Source organism: Pleurodeles waltl, chromosome 8 (genome assembly GCF_031143425.1).
Source record: "Pleurodeles waltl isolate 20211129_DDA chromosome 8, aPleWal1.hap1.20221129, whole genome shotgun sequence".
In the NCBI taxonomy this organism is placed as follows: Eukaryota; Metazoa; Chordata; class Amphibia; order Caudata; family Salamandridae; genus Pleurodeles; species Pleurodeles waltl.
The window spans coordinates 620,989,670-621,008,236 of record NC_090447.1 but is presented as its reverse complement, the minus strand read 5'-3'; the positions used below and the strand labels follow the sequence as shown (position 1 = coordinate 621,008,236).

Below are 18,567 nucleotides of genomic sequence, written 5' to 3'. Positions count from 1 at the left end.
ATAATGTGTTTAAATTATGCCACATTCCTGTATAAAACACCACTTTAAACAAGATGGAAGCTTTGGCTGTCACTCACTTGCGCTTCCCCATGCATATCCTCTTCCCCACAGGCTCTACAGCCCACTCTATGACATGCCATTCTACTCCTCTTCACACTATGCTATTTTCTAAGCTATGACACTCTACACCACACCACTCTATGACACTTCTCTACTCTCTATGCTACACCACTCCACTTTTCTCCACTCTACTCTACACCACTACACTTTACTCTACAACACTCTGCTCTATGACACTGCACTCTACTCCACTCTAAGATACTCCACTCTATGCCCCTCCACTCTATGTCGCTCTTTAACACTCCTCGCCCCTTAATTCTACAACACTCTACTCCACTCTTTGCCACTCTGTGACACTCTACTCCACTCTATGCAACTCCTTCTATGCTACTCCACTCTATGCAACTCCTTCTATGCCACTCCATCTATATGTGCCTACCAGTTCATATGGTGTACAAGGGTGATACATCTTACTGGGCATGTGAAAACAAGCAACACTTAATACTGGACATATGGATTCTGGCAACACCTGTTACAGGGCATATGGAGATGAGTAATACTGCTCAAGCCAACTGCACAGTGACTAAAGCTCCTTCTGGACATATGGGCACTGGTATTACTTCTTACTCCACTCTAGTCTGCATGCACTACTGTACTCTGCTTCACTACTCCATTCTATGCCAATCCACGTAATGCCACTCTGCTCTGTGACACTCTATGCCACTCCACTATATGACACTCTACTCTACTCTATGAAAACCTACTCCTCTCTACACCTCTCAGTGCTACGACACTTAATGCAACTCCCTCTACACCACTTTAATCTACTTTACTCTATGACACTGTAAGCCACTAGATGACACTCAATGACACTCTACTCTATGACACTCTACTCAACTCTATCCATCTCCACTCTACTCCCTCCATGCCCCTCCACTCTATAACAATCTACTTCACTCTACTTTACTACACTCTACTCCACTGTACACAACTCCTCTATGCCACTTTAATCCACCCTACTCCATGACACTCTACTCTATGACACTCAATGCCACTCCACTCTGACATTCTATACTACTCCACTCTACAACATTGTACTCCACTCTACACCCCTTCACTCTCACCACTCCAGTCTACAACACCCCACTGCCTCATGAAACTCTATGGCAGTCCACTCCACCACACTCCACAACACTCCTAAGCACTATACAACACTCCACGATACTCCAATGTACTCTACTCCACTCAACGCCACTCAACTCTACGAGACGGATGAAATGCAAAATATAACCTGACCACACCAAATTATGAAAAATGGAGGTAACTGGTTGACAGTATGCCGCCTATGACATTGTTTACCATAGCATACTAACCAAGCTGATGGGAGAGTGAATGGAAGTCTCAGGTTCTATCATAACAAGAGGCAGTAAATCACAAGGGGGACGTCCAAATCATCCAAAAAAACAATGAAATGCCTTTTTCCAAAAGTATCATTTTTGCCCAGGTAAGATTCTTACATACCCTGACATGCAGGCAGACCCCATGTCCTCAGTGTTCACAGTTCCTCATTTAGATGTATTTAGAATACAGTTTTACTGATAAAATTATACAGAGCACAAATGATAATGTGTGGAAATGGTATCACCTAGTGTATTGATTTGTTTTGATCATATTAAAATATTTGTTTCAAACCGCATTTCAGAGTTACAAAAAAAATTGCTTCATTTGTGCTTTTCTAATTCTCATATAATCTGAAATATGAGCACAGTTCATTTACAAACATTTAACATTTGTTATGAGCTAGACAAAAACTTTTTCCTTTCACAACCCCAGTAGCCAGTAAGTTTGTCACAAAAATATTTTCACTTTGAAGTCAGAAAAGGACAAGTTCCCCCAGAAGACTTAGACTAACATTTGTCCTCTGTCTTTAAAAGCACAGCAAATGTGACAAGATTTCCATGTGTCTTGGTCTCTTGAGGTATTCTTACTAAGTTCAACATTAAACAATTTTTAATGGAATAACCATCAAACTTCTACATGTCTACATGCACAGTGATTGAAGTATTCAAACTTACTTAACATCTGCATTTCATTATATATTGTTATTTTTATTTCCAGGTGGGAAAATGCTATCTAAAATAACAAATAAAAACACAAAACTGACCTATGAACAATTAGTGTTTTTCTCAAATGTTTGCTTAAATCTAGTTGTACTCTATGAGTAATGTTTTTCATTTATGGCTGCCAGTTTTTCTCATTAGAAAAGGTGCCCTCCTGTTCATAAAACGTGGTAAAGCTTTGTCAACTAACGGTTTATATTTACCTTCGCAGTGCCCTTTGCTGTTTCTCTTCCAGCCATAGCAGCAGTCCATTTTTGAACCATAGCGACACACTCCGGGAAGGTTTGCACCGACAAACTGTCTCCGACTGTGTAAACTGTGGGTGAAAACAAGATTTTTAAAAACACACGATCACACAATGAGCTTGCCTGTCTGTTCAGATAATTAGAACTGCAAAACAAAAACAGTCCTACACAGGTACCCAGGGCGATTGTCATCAGCCAGGAAGAGCTAGACCATGGCATAACAGGAAGTGCAAGCACTATGGGTCAGATGTAGCAAAGTGTTTGCGCCTCGCAAACGGCGAAAATCGCCGTTTGCGAGGCGCAAAAGCCACTTTGCCATTCAGAAATGCATTTTGCGAGTCGGCTCCGACTTGCAAAATGCATTTCCGACTCGCAAATAGGAAGGGGTGTTCCCTTCCTATTTGCGACTCGCAGTGGGATGCAATTCCATTTGCGACCGCGTACGCGGTCGCAAATGGACTCGCAGTTACCATCCACTTTAAGTGGATGGTAACCCACTCGCAAATTGGAAGGGGTCCCCATGGGACCCCTTCCACTTTGTGACTGGACCCCAAATTGTTTTTTCAGGGCAGGGAGTGGTCCAATGGACCACTCCCTGCCCTGAAAAAAAACCGAAACTAAAGGTTTCGGTTTTTTTTGAAGTGCAGCTCGTTTTCCTGTTAGGAAAACAGGCTACACTTCAAAAAAAAAAAAACTGCTTTATTGAAAAGCAGGTCGCAAACATGGAGGTCTGCTGACGACAGCAGGCCTCCATGTTTGCGAGTGCCTATACTCGCAATGGGGCCGCAATTTGCGACCCACCTCATGAATATTCATGAGGTGGGTCATTGCGACCCCATTGCGAGTCGCAGTCGGTGTCTGAGACACCGTACTGCATAGCAATTTGCGACTTGCAAATTGCGAGTCGCAGGGACTCGCAATTTGCAAGTCGCAAATTGCCGACTTGCTACATCTGGCCCTATGCTCTTTATGACAACTGCAAACAATCCCAGGATAGCTCCTGTTTTAGAATAGCAAAATAGCCTGCCTGTTGTCGCACACAAGGGCGAGGCTGAAGCTTGATTGAGCAGTGGTAGAAGCAACATGGTCCCTCCACTATTTTTACTGCCCTGCTTCTTTCTGTTCACTGATTTTTGGTACATCTGGTATGAGACTAATGCAAAAGACTCTTCGCAGGGGGAATGTCATGTGGTGGGTCTCATTTCACACTTGTGACCTTTGGCTTGAGCTCCCAGTCAATTTATCCAATATGCCATGGTTACTAATAGCACCACAGGCACACGTAGGCACTGAAAGCAAAGAAGGACCACCCTGGACCAATATTGTGTGCTTTGCTGTACTTTTCATGCCTCACAACATTAGATATGTAAACGACGTGTGTTCTGAGAGTGCTAATGTCTCATTAGCATTGAGTTAAAACACTGTGGCCCATATTTATGGAAGCCTAGCGTCGCTTTAGCGTCATTTATTTTGGCACTAAACTGGAGCTAACCCAACGCCATATTTATATTTTGAAACTAGACCTGTCTACTGTCAAAATATTGGAGTTAGTGCCATTTTTTAGGATGCGCCAACCCACCTTGTGTCAATGAGATGCAATGTAGGCGTTCCTGTACTAAAAATGACGCTAGCTCCACAGCAGCATATTTAACTCCCAGTACAGAAACGATGCGCGGGTGGGAGGCGGACCAAAATAATTATTTAACGCATGGTCAGACCAGGCGTTAAAGTGCAGGTAGGCCCATTTCCATGGGGAAACACCATGGAATGGGCACAAAGATGCCCACCCCAATCCCCAGCATCTCCACCACCCACTCCACAGGGCACTACAGGAGGAGGGAGCCCATCCCAGGTAAGTTGTAGGTAAGTGTTTGTGTAGGTGGGTGGTGGACCACTGGGTACCCCTTACATGGCCCTGGGTATGTGGGGCTTGCCCAGGGGACACTGGTCCCCTGTGGTGGGCATTGGGGTAGTGGTAATGACTCCTGTCTATACACAGACAGGAGTAATGTTTTAGCTGCCTCTGCGTCAAAAAATGATGCTAGGCTGATTAGCGGCAGAAATTTTGCCGCTAACCAGGCTATCAGTTTCTGAGCCACTAGCGTCATTTCACCTAACGCCACCCTTCCCCCCCCCACCACCACGGGATAGCGCCTTTTTTTGTGATGCTAGCCATTCCTTAGCGCCATTGTGCATCATTTCCTAAATATGGCGCACAGATGACTTTAAAGAATGGCGTTAACAAAATGACGTACAACCTCATTAGCGCAGTTGTGTGCCATTTGTCATAAATATGTGCCTGAATTTCTCAATCATCAGTTGTTCTTGTGTGTGATATTCATCTCAGTTAAATGTGACCTGAGGTCGAATCTTGTGGATAATTAGAGATCAGTGACCGAGGAGCAAATGTGATTGAGACTTAAAAGGGTTCTTGGCAAAAGAGAAAGAAAGATGTTGTTAGGATTTGAATGAAATGGGAATTTTTTTTGGGTGCCCTAGTTAAGGGGAAGTAGACAGTTTCGTTTTGGCTGTTTTCAGCATAGTGGTATTCATTGACAAGCAGATACGCCTCAATTGCGCTTTCCCTGTTGCAGCGAGTAGTAACTGTGGAACAAGAGAACATGAGTTTGAAGTCAACTGAAAACAGGTGGTAGGGCGTTACTCTGGGCTGTGATAATGAGAAAGAAGTATTCTCATAGGACAGTGGCTTGGTGGACACCACCCGGCAGTAAAAGAGTGGGCTTAGAGACAGAATACCTGCATGAGTTTAAGGCGGGATGACCAACCTGACAGGCAGAGTAAACGTGTCCAAAATGCATGTTGTGCACATTGGTAACAGTAGTACACTGTGTTCTATCATAGGGAAGGCTGGGTCAAGGATGAGAGATTAGGGTGGTATTAATTTATCCTTACGAAGTTTGAAATGTCAATAAGAGCTGCCTCGATATGCGGCATTTCGCAAAGGCCCGACAGCAAGGACGTTGCAGATATTGTCAGTGAGGAGATGTGGGCAGTAGCAGAGCTCATGTACCTAAAATCCTTCTTCCTGTTTTAAAGTCACAAAAAGGGTAGTACTGACTTACGAGCTGTGAAGTCCCGTGTAACGTATATGACAAAGGGGTGTTTTCCATATTGGCCTGCATTGGAGTCTATTTGCAGCGTTGTCAACACAACTCGTTATGTTCAGCTGAACAAGACAGTCCTTGTTTATTTGTTTTTTTCAGTAATATGTTCGAAAATATCTCTCGGATCAATGGCATGAATAAATGCTAACCAGGATTGAGGATATCATGAGATCGGCTGAGGTATACTAGGAGCCTATCAGATCGAAAGGTAAGTTTTTCACAAAAAACTTCCCCAATATCATAAATACAAAATAACAGATACTCTCAAATCTCTCAGTCAGGAGAGGGGAAAAGCTGGACACTACTTAGAATATGTCTATCAAAGCTGGGTAGGAAAGGATAAGGCAGAGAGGGCCTGGTATTCAAGTATCTGTTGCCCTATTGCATGCATCTAATTATTGATAGTCAAAGCTAGGAAGAGTTTATTGTGCAAAAGTGGAAAGAGATAGTCGTGGGAGGCAGCCTGCAAGTCATTAAGACCAGCCCAAAGGAACACGGGTGGCATTCATTAGACCTAGCATGAGAGACGTCGACACTGATAAGTCAGAATATTAGATCTGCATCGTGTCCCAAAAGGATGCTTTAAACACTGATCGTTTCCATGCATGGCGGATTTTCTCACAGGCTCTTCCTTCACAATCCCCTGGAATAAGGGTCTATGCAATATATCACTGGCTCCGATCATAACTAGAGGTTCATGTTATGATATGCTATTTCGAGCACTGCACAGTGTCAGTTTCTCTTGCACATTTCTTGATAATCAAATGCTTGCAGGGCATGCACTGGTGAATTTGTTAACTAAGCTGTGTTGGTTGGGGTGAGATAAGCTAAGTTCAAAGAAAGCATTTTTTCAGCAATCTGTGCACTATCAGAAACATCTGTTTAACGTAAAACATCTGGTTGGATGAGAAACGATATTCAAGCCAAAACAAATTTCGATGGATCTAAATTGCACTAGACTTTTATTAAGAGAACACTTTGTTAAGCCTCAACTTATTATCTATTTTTCTGTTGTAGGCTTCTGGGTCCGATTTATTTATTGACTGTGCTATGCCTATTTGCACCACAGCACACCCTTACCTATGTGTATCCAATGCACACCGAGGCAATGTGCTGAGAACACAAAACTCTGGTAGTGCATGCCTGTGCTGAGGAGGCACCATGACTACATGTGGATCACAGTTAATGCATTGCCTACTCACTTCTTTGACTTTGCAGCCACATCTGTAATACAAGACATGTGAAAAGGCAAAGTGTTCCCTCATGCAAATGAGAGAATGCCCATTATTATTGCACTGGCACATAATGTGAGCCAGCAATATCCATATTGCAGAAGGGGTGACACACTCATCTGTAGCCCCTTCTATAATACCAAAGGGCCCCAGTGCCACAAGAATGAAGTGCAAATGCCTGTTGCACCCCAGAACACTTTCTGTAGGTCCCTTTAGTATGATGCTGAGTTAATCACTTTTAGTCAATAAGATTGGATTCAAGACAATATTGTCAATCAATCAATCAATCAATTAATTTGTTGAGTGCGCTACTCACCCGGAAGGGTTTCAAGGCGCTGGGGGAAGGGGGTGCTACGGCTCGAAGAGCCAGGTCTTTAGGCACTTCCTGAAGGTCAGGAGGTCTTGGGTCTTACGTAGGTTGGCAGGGAGTGAGTTCCAGATTTTGGCTGCGAGGTGAGAGAAGGATCTGCCGCCGGTTGTGGTACGGTGAATGCGAGGGACTGTTGCGAGGGCGAGGTTGGCTGAGCGGAGCTGGCATGTCGGGATGTGGAAGTTGAGTCGTTCGTTGAGGTAGGCCGGTCTGGTGTCGTGGAGAGCTTTGTGAGCGTGGATTAGGATTTTGGAGACGATCCTTTTGTCGATGGGTAGCCAGTGGAGGTCCTTGAGGTGAGCAGAGATGTGTTCATGGTGAGAGAGGTTGAGGATGAGACGTGCTAAGGCGTTCTCGATGCGCTGGAGTTTTTTCTGGAGCTTGGCCATTGTTCCCGCGTGGAGGGCGTTACCGTAGTCCAGTCTACTGCTAACGAGGGAGTGGGTGACCGTTCTTCTGGTTTCTACAGGAATCCACCTGAAGGTCTTGCAGAGCATTCGAATGGTGGTGAAGCATGAGGACAAGATGGCGTTAACTTGCTGGGTCCTGGAGAGTGAAGAGTCTAGTATGAAGCCGAGGTTGCGTGCGTGGGTGGTGGGTGTTGGGGGCGACCCCAGGGTGGATGGCCACCAGGAGTCGTCCCATGCTGACTTGTTGGGTCTGAAGATGATGATATCGTTTATTTCTGAGTTCAGCTTGAGGTGGCTTGCTGCCATCAAGCTAGCAATAGCGAGCAGTCCGGTGTGGAGGTTGTTCTTGGCGGTTGCGGGGTTCCTTGTGAGGGAGAGGATGAGCTGGGTTTTGTCAGCGTAGGAAATTATGCTGAGGCCGTGGGACCGGACGATGTTGGCGAGTGGAGCCATGTAGATATTGAAGAAAGTGGGGCTGAGTGAGGATCCCTGGGGGACTCCGTGGATGGTTTTGGTGGCATTTGACCAGAACGGGGGAGGCAAATTCTTTGTGTTCTCTCAGAGAGGAAGGAGGTGACCCAGTCCAGGGCTCTGTGGCGAATTCTGGCGTCGAAGAGGCGTGTGCGGAGGGTTTGGTGACATACAGCATCGAAGGCTGCAGAGAGTTGTAGTTGAAGTTACAAAATTACATTACGATAGAGACCATGCGTTTATTTCAGTGTTCTGATTTCTTGAATCTAATTTGTTGTCAGTAATTAAAATACTTTCTGCATAGTATTAGCCTTATCTGAAGCCACAGACAGGACCCAAATCACAGATGTTATACTTAGAAATGGTGGCAATCTATTTATGTATTCATGTAAATATTTATGTATATATTTAATAATGGTTTCATACTGTGTTCATGCCCTAGGAAGTGTGATAGCACATTACAACAGAACACAAACAGTGACAGTAGCATCTTACAGTGACCTTATGTCTCCTTCCGGAGCAGAATTTAAACTTTTTAGGGATTCACAAAAAATATTAGGAGTAGCTCAGGTAATTTTGCATGTGTAAATGAAATGCAAAAATTACATTAGCCCATATAATTTTTTCTTTTTTAGTTTTTGAGGAAACTATATTTTCCCAGAGGGAATGCACTTCGCTTACACCTACACCAAATGAGTATGTGTCCTTTCGTAGTCTGCAAAACCTCTTCATCCTGTCTTTGATATGAGTATATTTGCTTACATTTTCATGGTGAAAATCTACCTCTGACTGCCATTTCTCATAACCATACCAGTTTGTGGGTGTTCAACTACTTAGGCCTCATACCCCAGCGAGAAATGGACACACTTTCGCACTTAGTAATACATTTATGATTTTGGACATTCAGTAATACATTGACATAATTTCTTCATTCCAAACTGTATATTACCGATGTAAAATTCCACCACTCCATGTTCTGTTAACCAGGACGTGGAGTTTAAGTTTAAGAAGTGTACATTTTTCCTCCTGAGTTTGAATTAGGTTTGCAAGAAGGTTTACGAATCAGGCTCCATGTGTTTCCATCCACCCTGGTTAAACAGCTCTCATATCATGCTGCACTTTGACTCTCTATTGTCATCCAGCATTGGTTTGCCCCTGCTGAAATACCTTCTCTTGATGTGGAAGGCCTTGGGGATGCCATCAGTATCAACTGCTTTTATCCTCCGATGAAAGTTCATGTAACGCTGCACAACAAATACACATCTTTAAGTACAAGTTTCTCCACATCAATCAGTTTTTTTCTCCAGCTGTAGCACTGAGACGGTGACTCTTCTGGTGCTGAACGATTCCTTATGGATTTGTAATGGGCGGTAATGGCTACTTGACATGTTCTGGTTTTGTTTTCACCTGTTTAGTTTGATTACACCGAGTTTGTCCCTGTGAAGGTTCCAGGCCCTTCCTCACCGTACAATCATACAATTAAATTCACACATTATTAAATGTCTTCATATAGCCGCTGAGAAATGTGGAGGTATTCAGGCATCTCCATCCACCAGTATGCTGATGCTACCCAGCTCCACCGACAATTCTTGTTTACTGCCAACATGCCCCTCACGTAGGTCTGTCTTGTGATATCAATGTTTGGGTTGGATTATGCCTTTACCCTTTTTAATAAAATTTTATAAAAATCATATATGTTGTTATCACATTCCCACTGTCCTTGTTAGTCATTTACCCATAACATACACCTACAGGGAAGACGCTGGGGTTGGCTCTTGACCCCCATCATAACTTTGCCTTTACCAATTAGCATTTTTGAAGCAATCAAGCCATTTCTCTTTCACTCGCAATTCAGAATCACCATCCCGATTCTGGTCCTTTTCCAATCCGGATGGTGGTAATATTGCTATTCTGTTAACCAACCTCTTCCCTTGTGCCTCTTATGTACATTTTACAAGCTGTTGGACATCTAATCACTGATGATTTGAGCTTATCACACTCATTTCGATTAGCTGCTACAGGTTACCCCTTGACAAGAATAATCCAAATTAATTTATGGTGAACAGTCGTCAAGGTACTCATTATGGTCAACCCAAATAAATACCTAAAAATCTTTTTGTCAACATTATGTCATATAGAGAGTGGCACAAAAAGAAACTAAGGGGCATATTTGAGAGCCCCTAGTGCCACCGAAGCGTCACTTTTCATGATGCTCCGGTGGCGCTGTACCCTGCACCGTATTTACAAGGTGGCGTTAAGCCACTTTTGGTGGCTTAACGCCACCTTTGAAATACGGCCCCTTCACACGCAGCACTTTGAGTGGAATGGGCGTGCAATGGGTGTTGCTGTGGGTGTGCCACAGCAACTCCAATAGCATTTTGACACTGCCATAGATTTATGAGTTTGCGTAAACCTGAGGCAATGCCAAAATCGTTAGCAGTGCGCAACGAGGAGAAATACTTTTATTTCTCAATGTTTTTTGCTCTTTCTATGTGTGCTACATTCTGCAGGACACATAGGAAGAGCAAATTGCCAATTAAGATTGTTTTTGTGTGGGAAGGTGTCCCTTCCTATACAAAAACAATCTCCCACCACAGAGCAAGGGTGGCTGCGTTGGCACTCGGCTGCAAATTTAGCGACAGCGCAGGGGACAACACAGGGGTGTGCCGTATTCAATTAAATATGGCGCATCCTTGTGTTGTTAAAATGGCGAAACGCGGCGCTGCTAATTTTGGCACAGCGTCACGCTCCATCATTTTCTGATCAATATCAGCGGTACTTGATTCTGCTGAGTGATATTTCTAGATTCCACTGTAAATTTAAGAAATGTGATTGCAAGTTTAAAAAAAAAACATTGCTCATGTGTGAAATAGATAGGAACTCTTTTCCATTCTCGTAGATCTATCTTAACATATCACAGAAGGTCCTGAACAGTGAAAGGAGTAACACAGAGACCAAGAAACCCTTGTTCTTAAATCCCACAAAGGAGATGCAGTAAAGGAAGGCAACACCCATTTCAGACCTGGAGCCACCAAATGGTTGCACATATGCCGAGAGTATAGTATGATGGCTGATAATATTTGCCTATGCACACCCTGGACTTCAGGATTTTGTGGGTGCATCTTTCAGACAATTTGTGCTGAGGCTAAATACACATTCTGATAAAACAGTGAATATACCTGGCATTTTAAGACTGTGTCTATTAGAAATGGGGTCTCTAGTTGGCAGTCAGTTTACACCCTTTCCAAGTATGGACCCTCACTCTAGTCAGAGTCACACTCCTAGAATAACACTTGCGTTCCCCCTTATTAGCTTGGCACAAACAGTCAAGCTTATCTCAGAGGCAAGTATTTTGTACCCACACACAGTAACACAGTGAAAATACCACAAAAGTACTCCACACCAGTTTAGAAAACTAGCTGACATTTATCTGAGTAAAACAAGACCACAATGACAAAAAATCAATGTACACAAGAAAATATATACATTTTTAAAGTTAAAAGAGTCATAATCCATAGGAATCAATGGATGCATTGTTTTAGTACAAAGTACCTGGCACCTCTAGTGCACTTTACTATGGGCTTACTAGTAAATCAAATATGCCATTCACAGAGAAAACCAATCACCAATCCAATTTAGACAAAGAGCTCTTTCACTTTGTCACAGGTCAGCAGTGGTAAGGTGCCCTGAGTCCTAAAGCCGGCAATAACGAGGTTCAGCACAGGATCATAACAGGAGGTCAGAAGCCAAAAAGAAAGAAGAAACCACACCAAGAGCTGACAGGTCTAACAGAGTCCTTCAAGCTCTAAATCAGCTGCACTCTGAAAGAGCGTTTGCTCTTGTATGATTGCTTTTGTAGTGGTTTACACCATTCACCCATTGTGCCCATCCAGCCTGGGGATGAATACTAATGCAGCCATTCTGGTCATCTGCCTATGTATTCTGACACGAGCCTCATGCATTCTAATATCACAAAACATTTACAAAGAATGAATTAGTTTCTGTATTGTTAGGCAAAGGCAGACACAGAAAGACAAGCTTTCACAGTTGTACCTGAACCTTACATTTACAAGGCATACTTTTGTACCTTGTTCTTTGCTCACTTCTGAGTCAGGTCCATCTGCTTTATCCTCTGTCATTCGGAATTGGCCTTTATTTTACACCCTCTCTTTCTCTGTCATGTTATGGGTTCATGTTCCCACCCCTTTTATTTCTGCAACCCCCTAGGTAAATAGTCTTGCAACAAGGAAGATGTCATGATCAGGTACAATCACAAATACCCACATTTGATTTCATATAGTGGCGATGCTTGTATAAAAGCTGTTTAGAGTGATGTTGTGGTACACAAGTCTGCCTTTTTAGGTCGAGCATAGCAGCACGCAAGCACTGCTTTTCCGACATATTGTTATATATCTGGGCTTTTAACAACGTCAACATCACGTCCATCACAACAACTCGTTCGAGGGCTTGCCCTTCAAAAATCCTTTGATGACATTAATAAATGGCTTACATGTGTCCCTTCTAGGGAGGTTTTCTTACCACCTTGGCCATCGCCCCTGTTACATAGCTAATTGCACTTTTGCCAAAAAGTTTGACTGCGAGCGAACTTCTTTTTCCTTTTGCGTGTCTCTCCACGCTGATGCTCATGGCGGCTGTGGTGCTGTGAATTGGCTCGCTTATGTGAAACTGTTTTACTTTTAATTTTCAATTTATGTGGCAAGAAAAGTCCGGTTAGGAGTTTAGAGCACTAATAGTTCTATCTCAAGCAAATGCGAGACCCGTTGCATTGCAAATGCTTATTTAGTTTTGCCTACTGATAGTTTAGCTGTCTGTTTTCGAATACCTATTGTGTACAATATGTACAAAGAGAGGGCTTTAAGTCTATACCTTACTCATGATTGAATGGCTTTCTTGTCCATCTCAGTTCATGCTCCTGATCCAATGGCGTTCCTTCCTATTCTTATTTTTGTCACACCTTTGCTTGAATGAGTTGTATATTTCGATGGCTGACATGAGGGAACAATTTGTTTTATCTGATTTTTAGCCTTCAAATGGAAAGCATAACTTTCTTTGCTCTCTTTTTCATCCACTCATTCCTCCTTCACATCCCCATCGCTGTGATTTCTCTTTCTGCTCCTCTTGCCCCTTATTCATCTGTTGTCCCCTGAACCCTCCTTCCCGTCTCATTTTTTTTTTGCAATGGCATGGCAGCTTCATGCAGCTTTGCATTGTATTCCAAAGCATACATTATTTCTGAATTTACAGTTATCTTGGAATTGTAAATTAGTAATGAATTACAACAAATAAACTTGAAGATGGCTGCTGATACTAAAGCATGCGCTGCAAGACAGGAACACAAAAAAGAAGCACTTTATGAGGAAAAAAGTTGCAAAATGGCCACCCTTCATGAGCATGTGTATGAATGAATGTCATGATGGCAATCATGGCATGTTTGTTTCCTACATTCCCAGGTGACAACAGATGTATCAGCATGTATGTACAGACATGCACACACCCAGGCATCCATTTGCAATGCTTTTTCCTTATGAGAAAAAACATTCCAAGATGACAGCCCATGCGTGGAAATGCTGACTGTTCCACCGACAGCCACCTTGGATATTTTTTAGGGACGAGCGCAATGCGCTCTGTCCCTCTTCTAATCTCTCTTCTGGGGGGACTCTAACCACGCCCATGTTACGTCAGTCCCTTCCATTGGTTCGTAGGCTTGCCTTTTAAAATCAGCTTGTTTTCATTTGTGAAAGGCATGCATACGTCATGCCTTTTCCAGTGTTTAGCCCTCCTCAAGAGCACCGGGAAACTATGGGAAACATACGAGGCTCCATGTTTTCCATATGGTTTCTGGACTACTTTTTCTCTTTATTTCGCAGCGCGATCGCACTGTGTTTTACACAGCGTGATCGCACTCGTTTTTTTTTTCATTTAATGTGGCAAGAAAAGTCCCGTTAGGAGTTTACAATCCTAATAGCTCTAACTCGACATAATGCGAGACCTGTTGCATTGCAAATGCTTGTTTTACTTTGCATGCTAAGTCAAAGTATAAAAGCATTGGCAAAGCCAATAGCTCTGTGCCTTGTTATTACAGGCGAGAATAATAGGCTTTTCTGAGTTTTCTTATCTAAGACATCTTCATTACATTGTGCACCTGCAAAATGTATAAATGATCCAGGGAGGGTTAGTCAAACCAACCATAATCATCCTCACAATAATGAATAGCTCTTAAGAGAGAAGACTGAGCCCCTCCACTATGATCCCTTGTGTGCCCCATTGTAAGTAACATAAGGGGCTTGTCAGGAATTGTAAAGAACCTTGAATGAATGAGAGAAAGGGACTGCTAATTAACATTATATGTGTACTTACAAAGAAGATTTTCACCCACTGGGGCATTTTGGTACTGAATAACAGATGGTTATAGTTACCCAATTCAATGGTATTCACTTTATCAGCCCCAGAAGAACGAGAGGATGAGCTGACCCATCTGGATTCTAAACTTAGATCATGAGGTCAACTACATATTCCTAGAATGGATGCATTAGTCCACTGAGCTACCACATTGCAATTTGCTAGCGACCTCACACTTTTTCCCCTTGGACGGTGAGCCAGGAGCTCGTTTAAGGGCATCAGTACCATCTGAAAGCAGGAATTGATCACACTAGACGGCTATTCGAAGCACTTGCTGAACACTACAGTGCACAGTCCTGAAACAATGATATATAGTCCTGCAACTTGCTTGTTCTGTAGCACAGTGCCACCTCTTTTCCTGTCCCACAGAAATGCATTAAAACTCTGCTTTTCTAGGGGTTTTGGTCACTTTACAGAATCCTTTGGCGTAATTTGTTTGGTTTATAATGCTATACAAATTAGATATGATGATTATGATTATTTACCATATCAATCATCAGACATGTTACGGCTACTCACAATTGAGTGTCCAATCTCTTGTTTCCTTTTCCTGCTTCACTTTAAGACCTACGTAAATAACTCTATGATTTTAACCTTTTCACTGCGGGCGTTGGCCACTGGCCGACACACACACTCCCTTCCTGGTGCGGGTCACAACTAGTGGCCGACACCAGGGAGGGGGTTAAAAATCCTCCGGTGCAATGCACAGGAGGATTTTATTTTTTTATTTTTTACCCCCGTCGGAGATGCGGAAGAACTTCTGCGTCTCCATCCCGCCCCCCTCCCGCACCCTTGTGACATCAGCGCGCCGCGAGGCGCGCTGACTTCACAGTTTTTCCCCACCGGAGAAGAAGAGAAGCAGGTAAGTGCTCTCATTTTCTCCAGTGGGGAAAAAAAGGCCAAAACGGCCTCCCCAGATGCCAGGGAGTCATCGATGGAAAGGGGAGTCTCTCCCCTTTCCATCGATGCCTCCCTGGCACCGTTTCCTGGCCATGGATCGCAGCGCGGCTGCGATCCATGGCCAGGAAACTCCCCTAGGCACCAGGGATCTTCTTTGGGGGGGTCGGCCCCCTTGTAAAGGGCCGCCCCCCCGGGGCATTATTTATTTATTCCCACTGTTTTGGGGGGCGATCGCGCCCCCCACAATTTAAAAAAAGTTTTTAAAAAACAAAAAAAATGAAATCAAAATGGCGTGGTCGGCCCTTAGAACATGGGCCAACCCCAGGGGCAAAAAAAAAACATGTAGTTTTGCCTGGGGGGGCCGATCGCCCCCCCAGGGTAAAAACAGGAAGAAAAAAAACAAATTGTTGGTGGTCAGCCCTTAGGGTGACCATCAATGGGGCCATTGTTTTTTTTTATACATATGTGCTTTGCCAAGGGCAAGCACACATGTATGAAAAAAAAAAGTTTGTGACATGAGTGTCTTGTTTTCTCTCTCTCTCTCATATATATCTATCTATCTATATATATATATATATATATATTTATATATATATAGATGTATATATATATATTATTTTTTTTGCAGGTCAAGCATTGCAGCGCCCATGCGCTGCTTTTCTGACTTGTTGGTGTGTATCTGGGCTTCTAACAACGCCCACCTCATGCCCATCACTACCACTCGTTTGTGGGCTTGCCCTTCAAAAATCCTTTGATTACATTGAAAAATGGTTTAACTTTGTCCCTCCTTGGGGAGGTTTTGTTACCGCCTTGGCCATCGCCCCTGGTACATGGCTAATTGCACTTTTGCTGTTACGTTTAACTGCAAGCGAACTTCTTTTCCTTTTGTGTATCTCTTCACCTGATGCTCATGGTGGCCGTGGCGCTGTGAATCGGCTCTTTTATGTGAAAGAGTTTAACTTTCAATTATCAATTTATGTGGCAAGAAAAGTTGGGTTAGGAGTTTATAACGCTAATAGCTCTAACTCAAGCAGATGCGAGACCCATTGCATTGTAAATGCTTGTTTTTCTTTTGTGTGTTGTTTTATAATGGTGAACAATTTCACTGCACTCCACGAGGACCGTGATCAAGACTCCTTGGTGAGTTGAAACACGTTGGTGGTTATTGACTGCAATAAAATACACGTTTATTTGTACCTCGTGGAGTGCGGTGAAATTTTTCGCCATTACATAATTTCTAGATTGGTCTTCTCTGTCACTGGGCACCGGCAGTGGAGTGCACTGCGCAACAGTCTTTTAACCAATTTGTGTTGCATATATATATATAATAGCAACCTCGAAAATATTTTGTGAACAAGAATCTCACCGCACTCCACGAGCTTCAAATTGACATGTTTTATTGAAAGTATAAACAATGAAAGAAAAGAGGGACTCATTTACTGTGATCAAGACTCCTTGAGAGTCGAAACGCGTATGTGGCTGTTGCTTGCAATAAAAGATGCCAATTTGAACCTCGTGGAGGGCGGTGAGATTCTTGTTCACACAATATATATATATATGTGCATGCATGCATGTCTTTTCTGTAGTGGCAGTTGCCTTAAAGTAGCGCAGATGGTTTATTGTCCTGCTGCAAAGGAGATACATTTATATGTATTTAGCTGAGTGGATTAGTAAAGGCAAGCGTTACCTGCGCTTTAAAACAAATGTAATGCCAGGGGGACTATGGAGATTTGCTGGGTAGTACTTAGGGAATTAGAAGAGGAGGTAATGGGAGGCAGAGCACCAGAAATTACTGTTGCACAGGGTGTGTGGTAAGGTGAAGTAATACATAATTTTTTTGTTTTTTTCAGTGTTTTCAGAGAATCTGCAGAATTGGAGAAGAAGCGAAGGTAAGGTGACGACATTTCCTATTGTGCACAACAAACATACCCACAAGCAATTTTGTGACTATCTGCCTTCTACGTAGGCTAGTAATTTAGAGGGACAGTTTAGCCAGTTGCAGAGATGGCGTCTCTTTGGATGACTGCTGATCAAGCCCTAACTCGGGTTCTGGAGGACAGTTCTGATGTAGGCTCAGAGACTGAGACAGCAGACACTGAGACAACATCTGAGGGAGAGGACAATGGGGCAGATTCTGGGAATGATTTTTCAGTCGGCGGAGTCCCATCGGACGACACCTCTTCCAGTGAGTCTGAAGGAGACAATGACGACATCCGTGCTGTCCCTTCGCAAGCACATTCTGGGCAGCGGGACCACATTGGGTTAGCAGAACCCAGAGAGCACGTGCTTGCTGCCGCAAGCACAGAGAGAGTGCTCTCTTGGCAGCCCCCCTGTTTGGTTTAGCCCCAAATTCCACCTTTTACTGGTGACGCTGGATGTAAAGTCGATACAGCTAACTTTTTGCCAGTCGACTACATCTATCTAGTTTTGGATGTTGACTTCCTTCAGAAAGTTGTGCAGCAAACAAATTTGCGTGCAGACCAATTTCTGAGGGAGCGCGGAGGCACTCTAGGGCCCCGTTCTAGGGCACGCCAGTGGACTCCCACTTCGCTGGCGGAGTTGAAGATATTTTTGGGCCTTACGCTCAAAATGAGGTTAGTGCAGAAACCCACCTTGCAGTCCTACTGGATGACTCGCACGGTTTGGGTAACTCCCATCTTCGCACCATACATGAGCAGAGATTGTTTTTTGCTACTGCAGCGCATGCTGCATTTCAATGACAATTCTGCTGCATTGCCCCGGGACCATCCAGATCATGACAGGTTGTTCAAAATTCGGCCTGTCGTGGAACATTTCTCTGTCAGGTTTCCAGAGATCTATACTCCTGGAAAGAATATAGCAGTCGATGAGTCCTTGATCCTGTACAAAGGACTGCTGCTTTTCAGACAGTACATTGCGAGCAAAAGAGCTCGCTATGGCATAAAGCTGTACATGCTGTGTGAGAGCTCTACTGGCTATGTGTACAGCTTGAGAGTGTATACAGGGAAGGATTCTACCCTAAACCCTGTAGGTTGCCCTCCCGCGTTAGGGGTCACAGGTAAGATTGTATGGGAACTTGTCCAGCCACTTCTTCACAAAGGTTATAACCTTTATGTGGACAATTTCTATACAGGAGTAGAGCTGTTCAGTGAGCTCTACAAATCTGGCACTGTGGCCTGCGGTACAGTTCGTTGTAACCGTAAAGGATTCCCACGGGAGCTTGTTTGCAAGAAGC

At 43.5% G+C, this 18,567-nt stretch overlaps 1 protein-coding gene across 1 annotated transcript in view; it reads right to left on the bottom strand.

Annotated features, from left to right (window-relative positions):
• EGFL6 (EGF like domain multiple 6) overlaps positions 1–18,567 on the bottom strand; it is a 381,439-nt gene that overhangs the window by 335,735 nt on the left and 27,137 nt on the right. The window contains exon 2 of the mRNA XM_069204711.1: positions 2,384–2,496. Within this exon, the coding sequence (XP_069060812.1) occupies positions 2,384–2,496 (113 nt within the window). The remainder of the gene's footprint in view (positions 1–2,383; positions 2,497–18,567) is intronic.